Here is a 17,447-nt window from a genome sequence, read left to right as displayed (position 1 = left end):
AAGACCTGCGCCCCTGTCTGGATCTCCGTGCTCACCATCAGCCTCACAACGTGTGTCGTGTTTATCTGCATTTTTTATCTAGTAGTCACCATGCTGTTCGGGAGCCAAGTATGATGGTTTCAGACCTTGGTATTTGCTTTGCCAGACAAAATTCCCTGGTCATTAGGGGTGTATTGCATAGCCTCTCCTTTTCTCTCCTGGGCTATTTGGAAGGCGATAATGCTTGCAAAATCATGATCTAAATTTTCAGGAGTTTCTGTCACTTCTCCAATTGGGGCAGAAACATTTCATTGGGTAGTTTGAAGGGCTATTTGACAGATGATTTTTATTAGTTGGGTGTTTATACACCCCAGGCTGAAGCAGTGAGGGTTGTTCTGAATGGGACGGCCTTTTTGAAGAGAGAGACTGCAGGGTCTCATTAAGATGGTCCAATTCTGGATTTTCCAGGTGTTCGCTGAGATTTTGACCATAAATGCCTTTGGGAGGTATTTGCAGAAGTTTTTCATGTGCAAGGCATAAACCTCCAACAGAAGCATTAGATAGGAATGTACATACTGACAAGGGTGCTTCCACAAATGCATTTTATAATGCCCAGATCAATCAGCCCTAAAATTCTCCTCCGTCTCTTTTGTGGGGTAGAGTTGGCTACATGGTTTCTGTCCAAGGGAGAATAAACACCAGAGATCTGCATTACTTATATAACAAGAACTCTGAGACTCAGACTGCCACAATTTTGGACACTTCACATGCAGGTTATATATGATTTCCCCTTTCTGACAGTAGGATCGTAGAATCAGAGAATACACTGAGTTGGAAGGGACCCAGTAACACATTCCCAGCGTGTGAACTTGTAAGCACCTGGAAAGGGATTGTATCCACCTCGGAAAACCACTGGGTCCTTTCCCTGCCTGTACAAATGTGACTCAGCTTTCACCATCCTCGTGCCCATCTCTGTTCTTCTCCTTTGGTTTTTTACTGCCCTCACCAACCAGACATCCCCGAGCCTTTCTGCTGTTGTGTTCAGCAGGGCCTGCTCGTGGTGCATGGTCACGGAGTTAATGCTCTTCTGTAATTCCCTTCAAGCTGTGTAGTAGAGGCCAATTTTCTGTCTGTGAAGACAAGGCAAACTCCTCATTGACCTCAAATGAGAGAGAAAGTCCTCTAAAAGACTGTGTTAGGCAAAAGAACCTTAAGAGTAGAAGAGAACTGGCAGTCCTCTGAAGCCACTGGCCACAGTGAGCCACCTACACATTTTCAAGAGTTGTTCCTGTCCAGCTGCCCAGCCTTCACGGTGGTTCTCAGTGAGGATGTGAGCATCTTCCACATAACGTCAGTACCTGAGTGTCTTCCCATGGGGAAGATGCATACAGGTTGCACTGGGACAGGAAGGCAAAGGGTTGTTTTAGGACCCTATAACGGAGGTGTGCAATGAACAGGGGTGACTGCCTACCACTGCTTGTTGAGTCTGCTCCTCCAGAAGGGCCTCAAACACCAAAATGTGTGATTCTGTGATCTTCGCCCGGACAGAAACGGCTGAAGGAGCCAAATGCTCCAGGGAGGCACAAGAGAATGAGAACAGGTATCCCTCCCCTCTGAGCATTAATAACAAGGGATTACATGACGGTACAACTAAAGCAGATTTAATACCAGGGGCCGCTTGAAAACAACTTGTACAAAGACTAGCTAATTTTTGCTTTTGGAGAATATTGCATTTGCCTGCCTCCTCCGTATTGATGGTGTGGAAGGGGGAAAATTGACATTGACTGATTGGAACCAATAAGTAGATTTTCTGCTTTGCTGAGCAGACTAGCTAAGTGTCTGATGGAAGGTCAGCACAAAGAATCGTTTCCTGAACAAGTTATTGTCTATATTGGGGAAAAAATATACATATACCCCTGGTGATACCCAGGAAGGACATGGAGAGATTTCTCTTGGATTGGGTTCAGGATCTTTTGGTAGGACCAGAACTATCTGATAGAGCAAACGTTGGCTCCCAGGAAAGCACAAGCTGCTGGCTGTCTGGGCAGCCTTTCTGGATGTGCCTGAATGCACCACGTGTGGCACGATCGTGCTTCTCCGCAGAGCTTTATGCTCAGATCTGAGCAGCCTGTGATCACTCTGGGGTTGTTACTCTCAAAACTGGATGCTTCCCTGAGGCAGCTTCAGTGAGGGCTTGTAGGAAGACATTTGTTATTTTTGCCCAGCTCTACAAGTCTTGAAGAGGCTTCAGGGCATGTGCTGTGTTTTATATTGCCTTTCTCAGCCTGGATTTTCTCTCATCAGTACGTTCAGTTCTTCTCCTCTCATATTAAGAAGAATGAGTCAAAAGCTAACACTCACCACCCCTGTTTGCAACCTGTAATCCCCCTCTGCTGTCTGGAAGGCTCTGATTAGCATCCAGGCTGACTTTAGCTCAGGGCAGACTGAGCCCAAACACTGTGCCTGCCTGAGCTGGGTTTGATGTCAGGCAGTGCTACCATGCCCCAGGGGGATGCGGAGGGTGGTGAGGGAGCCCCAGGGGCAAATGTGCATAGCATTTCACTAAATGTCTCTAATATCAGCTAGACGGGGTATGTTATCACTGGAGAGGGTTTATCCATGGCATATCTTGTGCTGCTCAGCATCAGTTTTAGTTTGTGCTGCCTGATTTTCTGACCTGACGCATACAGCCATAGCAGGCACACATCCCTCTGCTGATGCCAAACATCCCCCTGCTTTCACTGCTTGACTTTGGTGCCCAGTGCCTGCTTGAATGTAGCCCTCGGTTGGAAATGGGAAGCTGCACGTCAGCCCAGCCCTGTTTGAAAGCAGCACTTGCCCCTTTCCTGGTGTTGGCACGTTCCCTGGGGCAGATGCACTCGTTCATATTCCCTCATTGGTGGGGCAGGAGCTGGATCACCCTCACCCAAGGGGTTTCTTCCACCTCTTGGCATTGCAGTCAGAGTTGGGGACAGGCTCAGCAGAAAGCAGAAGTATCAGTGACTCTGCCAGCCTAGTGCTTCTCCATCTTCAGAGCAATGGCATTTCATTCTTCTGCCTTGTGCTGGGCTTGTATTTAGGAAGGGACACCGAAAAAAAGCGTAATTTCACATTAATCTGTTCCCTAGTCATGCCCAAACCAGAGGCCAAACAGTGGCACTTCTCACGGGCAGAGAACTGCCGCAGACTGCCAAAATATCTGATTTTCCTGCCTGCTTTGCCTATGCCAAGGTGGGGGAAGCAGGCGGATTGTGGCCTTTAGCAAAATCATTCCTGGACCAGTTCCACTCACACATTCAGTAAGATATCTTTCTTCTCCTTGCATGCTTTTTTTTTTTTTTTTTTCCCATCCCATGCTCCTGCATGCTGCTGGCCCCAAAAAAAGTCCTGGGACAGGCACAGTGATTATGGTCTGTTCCTTGGTGGGCACCAGAAAGTTGAGCTGATCCCCCAGCAAGCAGTGTGTGTGGGTACGACTATCCCTGCAGGGCTCAGAGCTGATGGCATTGCTGTCTGCTGGACACAGACTTCTCTCCTGGTTTTAGATAGTGATCTTCTTGGGGCAGGGTATCGTGCTGCTTCTGCTCTGTGTGTTGGCCTACACCCAAGATGCTGCTTGTGAAAGTCAACACGATGGTGTTGAAACAGAGAAATGAAATCAGAGGTATGAGAAAGTGAAACCATGATCACAAGGGTACAGGCAAGCGTGACAAATCCCTTCCCTCTCTTCACGGTCCTGGGTCCAGATCCAGCACTCACCTTTTCTATTCCCTTTTCATATCAACACAACCCACGTCTCCGTCTTCCCTTTCTGCAGGTTGGGTATGCTCTGGGAGGAGCTAACTTGGAGTCCACCAGCAGGAGACACTGCCTTCAAGGGTTTTAGGTGGCACCAGGAACCAGGAAACTTTGCTATTTTAGTTCTAGCTGCCTCCATCTCCTACTGACACCTGCAGGGCTTCGGACTTTTTCTTCCTTTTGCCAAACCCTGCCTGGCTCACCATGAAACCGTGACCAACGAGAACATGTAAAATATGACAATATTAGTCATTTGTTTGAATGTTGCTATGAAACGGGTCACAGGGCCAGCGTGAGGCCCTGTTTGTGTAGTCACCCGCAGAGGAAAAAAAAAGACATTTGTTCTGTTTTGAAAAATACCTCTTTCATGTGGAAGGGGAGCAAGGTTTGGGTGGAAAGCTGCGGCCACTGACGGGGAGGATGAGCTGCGATGGCTCAGCCACGCAGCCGGGGCAGCTTCACAAACGGTCCTTGAGCTTGTTTTGCACATGGCTAAATGCACCTCGCCCGCTGCAGCCAGCCAAAAATTCATCCTCGGCTAAGGGCTGGCTGTGTCGTAGGGCAGTTGAAGTAAAATATTACCCCCCCTCCCTAACCCACAAACAAATAGCTCCGCGCACGGAGGCCGGCAGAGGAAGAATGACATCATGAAACCCAAGAGGGAAAGCAAACATCCCGCCAGCTCCGTGCGCAGGGCAGCCACAGACGGACTTTGTCTCCTCTGCTGTGTGCTCCGAGGACTTTTCTCGGCAGCTATAAAGCATGGGTGCGCTGCACACCACAACCTGCCCTGCTCCTGCTTTTGCCATCCCGGTGGCCAGCGGTGCGCAACACCCTCAACGTGATGAACGAGCTCGTGATGAACGAGCAGAGAGCATCCCTCAGCCCGTGGTGCTCCTGCAGGGCTCGGGGCTGGCCATCATCAACGCGTGTCCGGGAAGCGTGGAAATGATCCACTGCAAGGAGCAAGGCTTCTCCTCCCACAACGCAGCGCTAAAAAAAAAGGTTTTTCCTACAACGGCAAGGAAATGACCTAAATGCCATACAATCTATCTTCAATAAATAAATAAATAAATAGAACGTAAATCCTAGGAAGCAGCAGGAGCAACAGTGCTTCCAGTGCTGTGGATGTAACCAGCAGAGATGCATGAACCCCCCCCCCCCCATGCCACTTTCTTAAAAATAGGCAGGCTACATGCAGTTGGATAAACTTGCATGCAAAAATTGAGGTTTCTGGGAAGCAGTTCAACAAGATCACTCGCAGGGGTATGTTATATGGCTGTGCTGGGTTGGCCCAGTGCTCCCCAAGCTGCAACACCCCGTCTGCTGCTGGCAGAGCGAGGATTTGTGGAGCTCCCTTGCATGCTCCTCCGGAGGTAAAGGAGACAAATGTGGGTCTGCTCCTTGGATGCTGGGCAGGATGAGGTCCCTCGTACCCACCCTGAGAGGTGCTGGGTGCCTGCTCTGGATAAATCCCCATTCTCTTTCCTAGCAGGAGCTTCCCTTGTGCATGGTGGGACTGAACACAATGTTTGCACCACATCATGCTGGGAGACTTCCAGGTCTGAACAAAATCCACAGCTAAGGTTTCATCAGCAAATCCTGCCCTTGTGCTAGGGGCAGATGCTTGGTCCTGTATGGGAGAGGGAGCAAAACGCCCCTGTTCCTGCATGCACGCAATGGCCTGTGTGGACATAAATACACCCACTACTAAAGAAATAATCCTGCCCTGCTAATCCATAACTTTTAAAGTTATAAATATAAAACCTGTGCTGGCCAGGACTTGTGAAGTGCTGTAAAATACACCCTCCTGGCACAGGTTTGGTCACTACAGACCCCACAGACTTTTTTTTTTTTTTTTTAAAGGACCCTCACAACTGGGAATAAACCCCCAAATTTAACAACTTGTTTATCTTTATTATTGTTATTTTTCTTTTGGTAAAAGTAAGTTTGCCATGTTAACAAAAGCAGAATAGTTTTATTTAGTGTTCATCTCACACCTTCGACAGCTGCAGCTGTCAGGCACAGAAATACAGTATTAAAATAAACTGAACACAGTTGCTCATTGAAAAATCACGCTATGCAAACCTGTGGATTGTAACATCAACAGTATAAAATGTAACAAAATTGGAATTTTTTAATTTTTTAAGCTTTTAAAGATAATAGTCCAGGCTATAAAACTATATAAGCATTGAATAAGAAATGTTAAGTCAACAAGTCTACAACAGATACATCTTGTAAAAACTCAATAAATTATATATATATTTATAATATCTAGTAACATTTGAAATCATGCACAGTTTTGTACATTTTCTTTTTTCAGTACATGAAACTCAACGCTTCGAGTACTTGGAATGTACACAATTAGCAGACATTTGTAAGAAAATACCAAAAAATTCTTTTTTTTATTCCAACACAACAAAACAAAAATCTATAGAAATCTACCTTCTCAAACTTCCATCGAAGTAACCTCAAACTATAAATTATTTATTTTAGGATAAGGATTTTGTGGCTCTAAGAAGGAAAAAAAAAAAAAAACTTAAAATGAGATGCTGCCATCCTGGTATTCTGAAACATTGATATGTAATATGCACCAGAGAAAAATGTAAAGAAAATTCAGGATGCAATTATCCTTGCCTCTTCATGGTAGTAGACAGTCTTCTGGACAAAAACAAACAAACAAACAACAAAAAAGCCAACCCAAACCTCCCCCCTTGTCAGCTTGAGCCACAGTAAGATTCTCTAGTTCACTTGTGTGCTTTTAAACTGCTATCTGACGTACAGGAACTAAACAGCACAGCACTCTGAACACAGAAAATTAGGCATCACTGGCATTTTTCAGTGTGTTAGATGCAAAAGAAATATGCAGTCATTGCATCTCCCCTGCAAACAGTGTCACTTCTCTTGCTATTTTGCCCACATGGGTATTTCTTAAGCCCAAAATACAACGGTACTGGCAAAGGGGGGAAAAAAAAATAATGCGCATCATCCAAAGTCAACATTTCGCTTTGCTGCGTACTTGTTATTAACTCGACCACAAAGAATACCTTCATTCGAAAATAGAAAAATAAACACCCACACCCCCCTTAATGCACAGTGGTTAAACTGATGGAAGAATTCTTGGCCCTATTTTTCTGAAATATGTAAAAATCATCTCTCTGCTGCTATTTGTTTGGTTTTAACCACTGGTGATGTATTGAAAAATAAACTTACCTTTGCTCACTGCAATCCAGGATAAACTAATATTTTTTTAACGAATACATATATATATATTTATAACATTAAATGTAATTTGTTAAAGGACTGTACATCTATACATTCTTTCAATATTTCCCATAAACACAAAAGAAAAACTTGATTAATATATTTTTTCTCCATTTTTAATAAGTTAAAAAAAACACCCTTAAACTCAGTGAAATTTAAAGTTTACAGTAACGCTACGCTATTTAAACCGATGAACAGATATGTTAATGTCTATAAATAACTTTACAAATATACATGTTAAGGTACAATTTTTAAAACAAAACTGTGAAGATATAAAACAAACAAAAAAATCTTCTCTTTCACCCAGATCAGTATATCCTAGATTGCAATGCTCATATTTTGAGACTCTCTCTCAGTACTGCTTTATGTTGCATTAGTATTATACATTCTTTTTTTTCCCATATATTTATTTATATATATACAGGATATATTTATAGATATATACACAGATTCTCTGGAATAAACCTTTTTGATATAAGTTAAAGGCTCTTGCCTACAGGTACCCGTAACTTCTTTCTCCAAGTCACTGCACGTAGATGGAGCCAAACCGCTGGCGCCAAGGGCCGGAGGAGCTGCTCCCCTCCAACTCGCCCTTTGCAAGCAAAAGTATGCAAACCCCCATCTCCAGAAAGCAAGGTTCCCCCAAAACGGCTGCTCCCGCAGGTTGGGACAGGGCTTGAGAAGCAGCATGGGTGCTCGGTCCCCGTGGGACCCGGCTAGCGGCAGGGAGATGCTCTCCTCCAATTAGGATGACTTGACTGTTTCTTTTTTTTTTTTTTTTCTTTTCCTTTCTCCGTGACGATTTGCATTTTACTCTTTTTTCTTCTTCTTCTTCCAAAAAAGATTCCTTCTATGTAGCTGGGTAATAAGATCATGAAGCTATAAAAACGACGACAACAAAAATATAGATATTTTTATAAATATATGAATCCCTGCAGGCAACGTGGCTTTTCAGCTCCACCAAAAAGGTTCATGTACAGATTGCATAAGCAAAGAATTTCTACATTCTTTACACTTTTTTTTTTCCGTTAGCTTTTTTTTTTATAAAAAAAAAAGGAAGATTTTTTTTTTCTCTTCTTCGTATTGCAGGCACAGATCGGCTACTCTGGCACTCGGCACACGACCGTGGAGGCTGGAGGTCAGCACCCCCAGGTTTAACATTCTACTTAGGAAAAAATAAAATAAAAAATACCAAAAAAAAAAAAAATCATACAAGATAGATCATCTTGGCAAGAGATTAGTTCCTTCAGGCCAAACAGTGCTTCTTGACTTTTTATACAGCAAATGGGAAAATAAAAAATAAAGATTTTTCTTTTTCTTTTTTTTTTTTTTTCTTTTTTACCCTGAACAGCTCAACAACACAAATCCTCCAGCGTCGCCGAGCAGTTTCACGGAAACATCCTTCACTACGGGTTTGTCCTCGGCGCCCCACGCTCGCGCCGGGGTGGGCGCGCTGCCTGTCCATCCATCCGTCCGTCCATCCGTCTGACCGGGGGTGCCGTCACGTCCGGATGACGCCGTTACAGGGGGGGTGCTTGGGCAGGCAGGGCTCATCGGGCAGCAGGTCATGTGCAAAAACCGAGTCGTCCCCCGAGGAGCAGGTGCTGTGGGTGTCCTGGCCAGCCGGCGAGTACTGCTCGAAGGGCACCGAGAGGTCCAGGTACTCCTGAGGGGGTGACAGACCCGTCAGCACCCTTGGGGACAAGCCACCCCTCCCCGCGTCCCCCCACCAACACCACACTCACGTCGGTGGACGTCACGGTGAGGACCCTGTCCAGGTCTTCCACCAGCTGCTTGAAGGTGGGTCGCTGCGAGGGGACAGCGTGCCAGCACTCCCGCATGATCATGTACCTGTGGGGCATGACAGGGAAAGGGAGATCGTCACCTGCGGTAAAGCTCGCCCCCAAAACCCCGTCTGCCTGAGAGAAAAGCTATGGCAGAGGGGAGCAGCACGGCTCAGCCCCGGCTGCCATGTCAGGAAGCAGCAGGGATGAAGCCCAGCGCTGAGGGGATGGCGGCAGGTCCCTGCTGAGCATGGGTAGGAGAAGCCTCCTCTGCTCACATTGACTTGAGGAGTCACTGGAGCTGAAGTAACGAGGAGGAACTGAGCGTAATTGTGTCATTTTCTGGGACGCAAAGCAGGCTGCGGCCCCAGCTCCTAGGACGGCGTCCCTCAGGCATGAGGTGAGGAGGGTGTGAGGCTGTGGTGTCGTCTCGGGGAGGGGAGGAGGAGGGTTTTGTGGAGCCAAGCCCTCATTACTGATCACCTCAAGCCTATACGCGCTCTCAAAGCAGGACAAGGACCTGTGCTAAAGACGAGACACCAGAGCTGTGCCCCGAATTGCCACCCATCGAATGAGGCAGGTATGTGATGCCCCAGCAGCCCGAAGCAGGCCATTTGTGGTTGTGGCCACAGAGGGAATGGGGAGTGGGGAGAGGTGAGGGGAAAGCTGCTGGGTCACCCTCCTTCCACTCACAGGTCATGGGTGCAGTTGGCAGGTTTATCCATCCGATGGCCTTCTTTCAAGAGTTTGAAGAGTTCCTCGACAGGAATTCCTGGGTATGGAGACCCTCCCAAAGTGAAGATCTCCCATAGTAGCACTCCAAAGGACCAGCTGGAAACCAAAGAAAGATCTTTAAAATTCAATGAGTTTTTTTTTCCACCCCCCATATCCCCTCCCCCCTGCTCTGCTTTATTTCTGTGCAGCCATGCATAGCTAACAAAGTCATCAATAGCATGACTAATTGCCTAGGCCATTTTTACTAGTTACTTGGAGATCTCCGCTGATCCAACTCAATAGCAAAGAAATCCCAGGCACCAAGTCTGAAATTGAAATGAGCATTTAATCAGATAGGTGACAGCCCATCTATTACCCCCAGCTCTTTGTTAGGTCTTCCACCAGCTCCACTGAATGGAACAAATCAAATTATTCATGCACAGCTTCACTGAATTGCAGGCTTGGAACCACAGGCCACTAATTGTGCAAGCTGATACCAAAACTTGCTTGTTACAACACTCATTTCACTGGCCAAGCTGGGAGAAAAATACCCCAACAAAAATCAGCAAAGCACTAATGTTACACACTCCAGTCCTGCAGCTGTGCTCTGGTTAAAAGTCCTCTTTTCAAAAATATCTTTTGCCTTCTTCGTTTTCTTTTTAAAAACAGGGATTATCTGTCTCTGTTTCTCTTTCATGCATGCTCTCTCTCCTGTTCTCTAGCTTTGATTTATCTGTCATGCCCAATGCAGCATTACCTAAGCATGGAAACTATGATTTAAGATCAATAAAGCCAAAGTATGTGAAATTTACAGAAATAGAAATGATTCATTTGTCCAACTGCAAGCAGTGAGCCTTGGGGAGCCGGCAGCCTGTCTGCTAAATTACTGTAAAAAGCTATTATCATCCAAATATTGAAATAAAAAAGCCGGTGTGCATATTGAGCTACTTCAGTCCTTGCAAAGTTTAGATGTGATCTGAAACTGCTTCCCAGACTGCTCTACTTTCTGTTCAAGTCAGGAAAAAGAAAAAGAGATGTTTAAGGTAGCAGCCTGATAGATATACATTTAACATAGGCTCTGCTGTTTGCTTACAGTACAGAGACACTAAAACTGACAAGACGGGATTAGGAAAAATAAAGGTAAATAAATGAAGCAGCAAAATTAATCTGAGAATATATCTGTTGACTATTCTCTGATCACCTCTACTAATGCTGGGCAGAATATTTCAAGCTCATCCCACGTACTCAACTGAAGTGTAACTGTCTGGGTCAAAGTCTGGAAGAAGTCAAGGGTAACTTTTTAATGGTTTTTCTTTTCATGTTTTTTTTTGACTGCAGGATGAATCTCCTCATCTATAAACTGCACAAGAAATACCTGCCTGCCTCCCAGTAATTCTTCAGCAGCCTACTGGAGATTTATCCTTAGTTAAAAGCAACTAGATAACAGAAAAACAAAACCACGTGTGCAAAGCTGCAGCTTGAAATTGAATCATTTGTGTTTTCATCCCCAGGCGCCCCAGCACTGAGCAAGCCCTGCTTGAGTTTAGCAGTACATATGTTTTTGGGATAGTATGGGTGTTTATTTTACTGTTATTTTGTTTTATTTTTTAAAAAGTGTGGGTAATGCTTACACATCGCTCTGGTGAGTATAGACCCGGTCAAACAATGCTTCTGGAGCCATCCATTTCACAGGCAGCCGACCCTGTAATTAGGAAGACAATGGGAACATCCCATCAGCATATTCCCCCAGCCACAACGGCACCATCTGAATCTTCTTTTCTAATCCAGTTTGAAACATTTTCATTAACAACCACATCTGCCTTCCCGGTCACTGGGCAAAGCAGTAGTGGACACATATAAACAGATTACAGCATTTGATCCCTGGATCTTCGCTAACAATCTTTGCAGTAAATGCTCTCTGTGAACTGTATTTCTCTGCCAAGGCAGGTTTAACATATCAGAGCATCTAAATCTTTGTGTGGGAACAGCTTCTATTGCTCATAAATGCAGCTAGCTCAGAGGCAGAGAGCATAGGACAACAGTTTCAATCTCTTTGGTTGGAAGAAGCAGTTTTGATGCTTAGACCAAATTCTGCTTAGGCTGAACCAGAGGGGAAATTTCCTAGAGTGAAATCAAGGGCCAGATCCTCTGAGAATCAAATTCTAATCCCACTGAAGTCTGAAGGAGGCCTGAACCCAGGTTTCCAGGGGGCTATTCTACATCAGGGTCATAAACATGCACAAATGGGATTAGGTTGTCAGCTGTCCAACGCAGCTCAAATGGGAAATCCATCTGAGCTGTAATCAAAATTCCCAATAATTTTTTAAAAATATATTCTTTTGATATTGCATGGGATCATGGTGGGCTTTGTAGGACTGCCTGAGAATTGAAACCCCTTGCAGCTGCAAAGCTGCTGAGCTCCACAATACACTCAGCTCTTCCACTGCTGTCCTCTGCACCACGTTGTAGTTGTGGCTTTTGCTCTTTTGCTGCAGAGCACTGGGACGTGCTTTGTGCTCTGCAGCGTGGCAGAAATCTGAACTGCTTTGGGACTCAGCCCTTGGCTGGGACCCTCTTCTCACCCTTGGTAGCAGACCCATGGAGTTCAGTTGTAAAAAAGAGAGAGAAGTGCATGAAAGCCAGGTAGCTCCAGGAACACAAAAAGTGATATTCTTCACTCAAGGGCTCTGGTGGGGCCAGAGGTTGGCTCCCTGGGACCTTTACGAACAGTAGTGCAACAGGCTTGGAAAGGCTCCTTTGGTAAAAACCTTGGTTTCTTAGTCTAGAGCCTTCTTGGCAGAGCCGGGACCTCTCAACCAGCTGCTAGCACCAGCAGCATCTGTCAGGAAGAAAATGGATGGTGGATGGACTCGTGGGATCAGCCTGTCTGTGGTCCCTCACAGGCGAGGCCAATGGCAGATCTCTTCCTCCTAAGTCCCTCTAAAAAGGGAGGTGGAGTGAGGGCCACTTGCTGCAGGGACAGCAGTTCCTTGCCAGAAGGAAAACTACAAGTTCTTGGCAGTTCTGTACTTACATTGGTGGTTTTCTTGTAATAGTCGATGTTGTGAACGTCTCTAGCAAGGCCAAAATCAGCTATTTTCATCACATTGTCTTCAGTGACTAACACGTTCCTGGCTGCCAAGTCGCGATGAATGCACTGTGAAAGGTGAGCAAGTCAATAAATAAGGGCTTGTTAGCTGCTTGCGCCTGGAACTAACAGCAACGTGTGGTTTACGAGCTGCTGTTTCATTGACTCCCAAGCTCATAAAGCTGTGAGCACTGCCTAATTCCTCGCTCTCTGTGTCATCGCTGCATCATGCATGCTCAGTGGGAGCCACCTCTTAGCAACACCTAATCGGCAGCCCCAGTGCTGACACGGCCATGCAGCTTTTCCTTCTCCAAATGCATGGATGGGTGAGAAATCAAACTTTCCTATTCTGTGGGTGCCTACTGGGACATGAAGCTGTTCCTATCCCCCTTCCTCCACAAAGAGGACTGCAGGTTGATGTTTAGAGTAAAAAAATCGTCAAATTAAGACTCATCAATACACCCAAAACACATCATAGCTGTTAGCAGAGAAACAAGCTAAATTAGCCTGCACTGTGCAGAGGGAGTTGAAAGCTACCACAAAGCATCCACTCTGAACTGCACTCACAGGGCCAACACACCTGAAATCTGGAGCTGAACTTGTTCTTGCCTTTGTGTTCCCTACCCCCAGAAAGAGGTCACACCAGCTGGTGCACAGCTTAGCGAACTCAAAGGCCTGATCGTCCACTTGCTGGTGTCAGGGTAAATCAGGACTAATCCCCAGGGTGTGATGTAAGCAAACACAGCAGCCGGCTCAACGCCAACAAAGTACTCCCCAGGGAGCATCCTGGGCATAGCCATGCCAAATCCACTGCCAGCTCTGCTCTAAACTAGCTTACACGTGCTGGTGACAGCCGCAAACATGTGCACTGCAAGCGGGATCTCAGCTTCCTTTTAGGTGCAATCTTCAGCAATCCCAAAAGAGAGATGGGGGAAAGCCAGGGGTGCGGGGAGCTCCTGACTCTGTCATCTAAGGTAATGCCTCCCAGGGTGGAAGCTCACAACTTTGTGTGATGTCCACCCCGACCACTGCTGGACGAGCCCCAGGATCACACATCTGAAAACCAATTACTTCTACAAGCGGTAGAGGTTGAACTGCTGAGGACATGCACCAGGGTCTGGGCTGCCTGTGTTTTTGCATGTCCCTTTGGAGATGCTAACGGGCCTGCAGGGGACAGCCAGGGCTGTTCAGCTGCACAGCTCACGAATGCAGCTTGCACACAGGGAACAGGCTTCTACAGCTTCAGCCTTCTGCAAAAATACCAAGATCCTTTGTACTGAAAAATCTGGTCTCTAAAGGGAGAAGCCTGTGTAGGTAAATTTGCCTGAATTTGCCTATACACACACACGTCTCTGAACACACAGGGCTGACCAGCATTTTTACCAAATGAGACTTCTCAAACTCACTTTCTGAGATGCCAAGTACTCCATGCCCCGAGCCACCTGGTAGGCGCAGGAAACCAGGTCTTTAAATGTCAGCTGCTCCTCAGGCAGCTTGCAGGTGTCGAAGGAATAGTCCATGCCAGGTGGGCGACGTGCCCTGAGGTATTCCCGCAAGTTCCCCTTCGATGCATATTCCACCAGCACGTAGAGTGGTCCTGCAAGCAAGAACACCATCAGCATCCAGAAGAAAAAGAGGAAGCATGTGCAAGCTGACCCCTAAAATCTTATATTTTGAGACATTTTGGACAGTCAGTTAATAGAGGAGCTAGTCACAAACTTTGCCTCTCTCCAGGACATCATTTTATATCGATGAGAAAAGAATAAAGACGTACAGGAGGACCTCAGGGAAAGGTGCAATCCAGGCCAAACCACATCAGACATAGGCAGGAGTCTGTTGCTGATGCCAGCTATATGGCCGTCAGCAGGGCCTGGCCAGGTCTCACACAGTCAATGTGTGTGTGAGTGAGCCAGAGGAAGGAGGAAAAATCCCTCGGCACTGATCAAATACAGCGGGCAGGTCCTATTTGGGGTGAGATTAGCTCCAGAAAGCCATGCTGAGCACTAAGAGCAATGCTGTGGATGCAGGAGTGTGAAACACAGCACCCTGAGCCTCCCGTCACCCTGTGAGCTCGTACCGTCCTGCGTGCAGGCACCAAGGAGGTTGATGATGTTTTTGTGCTTCCCAATCATCTTCATCATTTCCATCTCAGAGACCAGGTCTGAAAGGTCCTTGTCTGTGGCATCATCTGGTGAAAGCAAGAGAGGAAGAGAAAGAAAACGTCAGGATGAAAATAAGTGTTTTGTAAAATACTGCTGCACAGCCATGCAGGGTTTTAATGGGGAAAAAGTATGCAAAAACTGTCAGTATTTGTTTTTCTTCTACTTTGGAAAGAAGAATCAAAATAAAAACAAAAACTATTATCCAAAAAAGAGAGTATTTGTTCAAAAATAAAAATGGAATAAATTGAGAGAAATATTCCTATGAAAATCAGTAATACCTTTCATCTTCTGTTTCACCCTGATGAACATTAAAGAAAAAAAGTCAGTCTGGGTACTTGGCACCATTTTTCTGTACTGATTTTTTCTCTCCCTTGTCTTCCAGGGAAAAGGGTTAAGGATGGGGGAAGATCAGATCTGGGATATAGGATAGAAGAAGGAATGTAGTTTTTGCACGGAAACCTGTAATTTTTCAACAACAGTAGAAAAATCAGGGAAAAGCTCCCCAGACGAATGCTTTGGTTTGGAGAGATGGGAATGTTCCTGCTTCCAAAAATAACTTCAGAACGGACTGAAGGAAATCTAAAGAATCCTTTTCTGATAAGAAATAGTTTTGTTTAAAAAAATGTCACCCCGTGTAACCTCAGACCTGGGCTGATCACTGACAGAGCGACTGCCCTGCCTGTTCCACCCGAACTCCACAGGGGGATTTCGCTTGTGATTACCAAAAGACTGCATGGGGGCAGGATGGGAAACAGGGACTCTTATGGAGGTGCCCAGTGCATCCCCCATTTTGGCCTCCCTTCCACCTCTCAGCAGTTTTGGATTGATTTTTTTTAAGTGAGGGGTCAGAAGGAGTTTGGCAGATTAATTTCTGCAAGCTCCACTTGAGCTTGCTGAAAAATGTTTGTTAAAATAGCCAGCGTTGGTTATGGGGGGAGTAAAGAGCAGACTGCTTCACGGAGCTGGCTAGAAGTGAAGGTGCTTCCCCTTCTCCTCAGCGATCATATTACCCCTTGGCAGAGAACCGGGTTAATTCCCATTGCCTTTTCCTGACGGGACTTACATCTTTACATCCTCTCGAAGGAGACAGCCCTCCCCCCCAGGCTATGTGGGTGAAGCGGAAGGAAGGCCCCTTTTGCTTTCTTCTATTGGATCTGTTTGTACAAAAGACTTAAAAGAGAAGGAAAGAGAGGAAACCCCAGTGCAACATGCCGCTCCGCCCTCCGTGGGCTCCCCATACCTTTCAACATCTTGACAGCCACTGTGATGGCCTTGTTTGGCTTGTCCTTATCAATCCCAATCGCTTCTGCCATCACCACCTGGCCAAAACACCCCTCACCGAGCGGCTTCCCCAAGGTCAGGCTGGAGGGAGGAATAACAGGCGTGTTAGTGGGTATCAGGATGGTGACACTCCTGGGAAACGTGGGGACCCGGCCCGTGAGTTTGACTGACCGAGAGCGTGCCAATTCCCACTTGGGATCTGGAGGCAGTTCCAGCTCGGAGACGTTGGCCAGCATTGGCCCGTCGCTGGAGGAGAGACGCGTGATCCGGACCAGGGGTGTGTTGGAATTCATGGAAGAGTTGGACTCCAACGACACCTGCTTGGGTAGAGCAAATGAAGTGTTATTGCCAACTGTAGTCCCAGCGGGCAAGCGGGTGGGAACATGCCCTAGGTGGGTCACTGAGGGGTTTTGAGCTATCTCTGACATCTCACTGGTGATTTTGAAACGGGAAATCCCTCCCACCCCCCATCTCTCATCTGTCCCACCCTTGCAGAAATGAGCTGATCTTGGCACACGTGGTCACCGTCTTCGCTGGTGGGAAGGAGGGATGGGTCAGCCAGTGCTCTCCAGCAGGGAAGAGTCCTGGCAGCGGTGATATAAGCCCTTCATTTGCTCTGTATGCTTCTACACAGGTGTACATGTGCACGTACAGGCTGTGGTTCTATCCTGGCACTGCAACTGCCCACCACGAGCTGTGAAATCCACGTACTTCACCATGTGGCTTTACGTGGTGCCTTTTGCCCCGCTGCAATGGCAGAAAGTGCATGGAGAAAGATGACCCTCTTTCATCTCCATGAGAACGGAAGGAACAGGCACATTTAACGTGCTCTTGCTCCCCAAATTACCCCTCTGCCAGGGAGCCAGGATTATACTGCTCCCCTGCAAGACCTGCTTTCTGTGGCAGCCAAGCACTGGGAGCTTGAACCCAAGGCAGATGCCACCAGCTACTGCTCCACTGGAACAGAAACAAGTGAATAAAAGGGCGTTAGACTTCTAGACTGCAGCCAAGTTATGTCCCTCTTGGGCAACATCTTTCTGGTAGAGTTTCTCACCTAGAAAGGAAATCTCAAGGAAAAAAAAAAAAAAAAAAAGGAATGACCATAGGGGGGAATAGGAATCTTGTATCTACTTTCTGTTACCTGTCTCTTAAGTGGAAATTTGGAGACTTTCTGTACAGTGGTGGTGTTCATGGCCTTTTTGTTTGGCATCTTCATCCTGCAGATAATCACAATGACCAGCACCAGGATGAAGAGAACTAAGCCAGTGCCGTAACTGAGAATGCCAGCATACACCGAGCCTGAATCGTCCATTTCCATTAGCTCCTCTGCTGCAGGGTGACAAGAGACAGCAGTCAGGATGGGGCCAGCGGCTGCCC

At 46.5% G+C, this 17,447-nt stretch overlaps 1 protein-coding gene across 6 annotated transcripts in view; it reads right to left on the bottom strand.

Moving 5' to 3' along the window:
- Window positions 1–5,673: 5,673 nt before the first annotated feature.
- FGFR3 (fibroblast growth factor receptor 3) overlaps window positions 5,674–17,447 on the bottom strand; it is a 56,033-nt gene continuing 44,259 nt past the window's right edge. For 2 of the 6 annotated variants that reach the window (XM_066995584.1, XM_066995588.1), the window contains exons 9-18: window positions 17,206–17,399; window positions 16,242–16,387; window positions 16,030–16,151; window positions 14,705–14,815; window positions 14,034–14,224; window positions 12,574–12,696; window positions 11,171–11,241; window positions 9,519–9,656; window positions 8,787–8,892; window positions 5,674–8,707 (exon numbers count right to left, since the gene is read on the bottom strand). In XM_066995584.1, the coding sequence (XP_066851685.1) occupies window positions 8,543–8,707; window positions 8,787–8,892; window positions 9,519–9,656; window positions 11,171–11,241; window positions 12,574–12,696; window positions 14,034–14,224; window positions 14,705–14,815; window positions 16,030–16,151; window positions 16,242–16,387; window positions 17,206–17,399 (1,367 nt within the window). In that variant the 3' untranslated portion in view covers window positions 5,674–8,542. Of the gene's footprint in view, window positions 8,708–8,786; window positions 8,893–9,518; window positions 9,657–11,170; window positions 11,242–12,573; window positions 12,697–14,033; window positions 14,225–14,704; window positions 14,816–16,029; window positions 16,152–16,241; window positions 16,391–17,205; window positions 17,400–17,447 lie in introns of all 6 variants that reach the window. The other 4 variants (XM_066995586.1, XM_066995589.1, XM_066995587.1 and 1 more) reach the window with 2 other exon arrangements.

This window comes from Anser cygnoides, chromosome 4 (assembly GCF_040182565.1).
Source record: "Anser cygnoides isolate HZ-2024a breed goose chromosome 4, Taihu_goose_T2T_genome, whole genome shotgun sequence".
Classification (NCBI taxonomy): domain Eukaryota; kingdom Metazoa; phylum Chordata; class Aves; order Anseriformes; family Anatidae; genus Anser; species Anser cygnoides.
The sequence above is the reverse complement of the archived record's forward strand: the minus strand, read 5'-3'. Positions and strand labels throughout refer to the sequence as shown.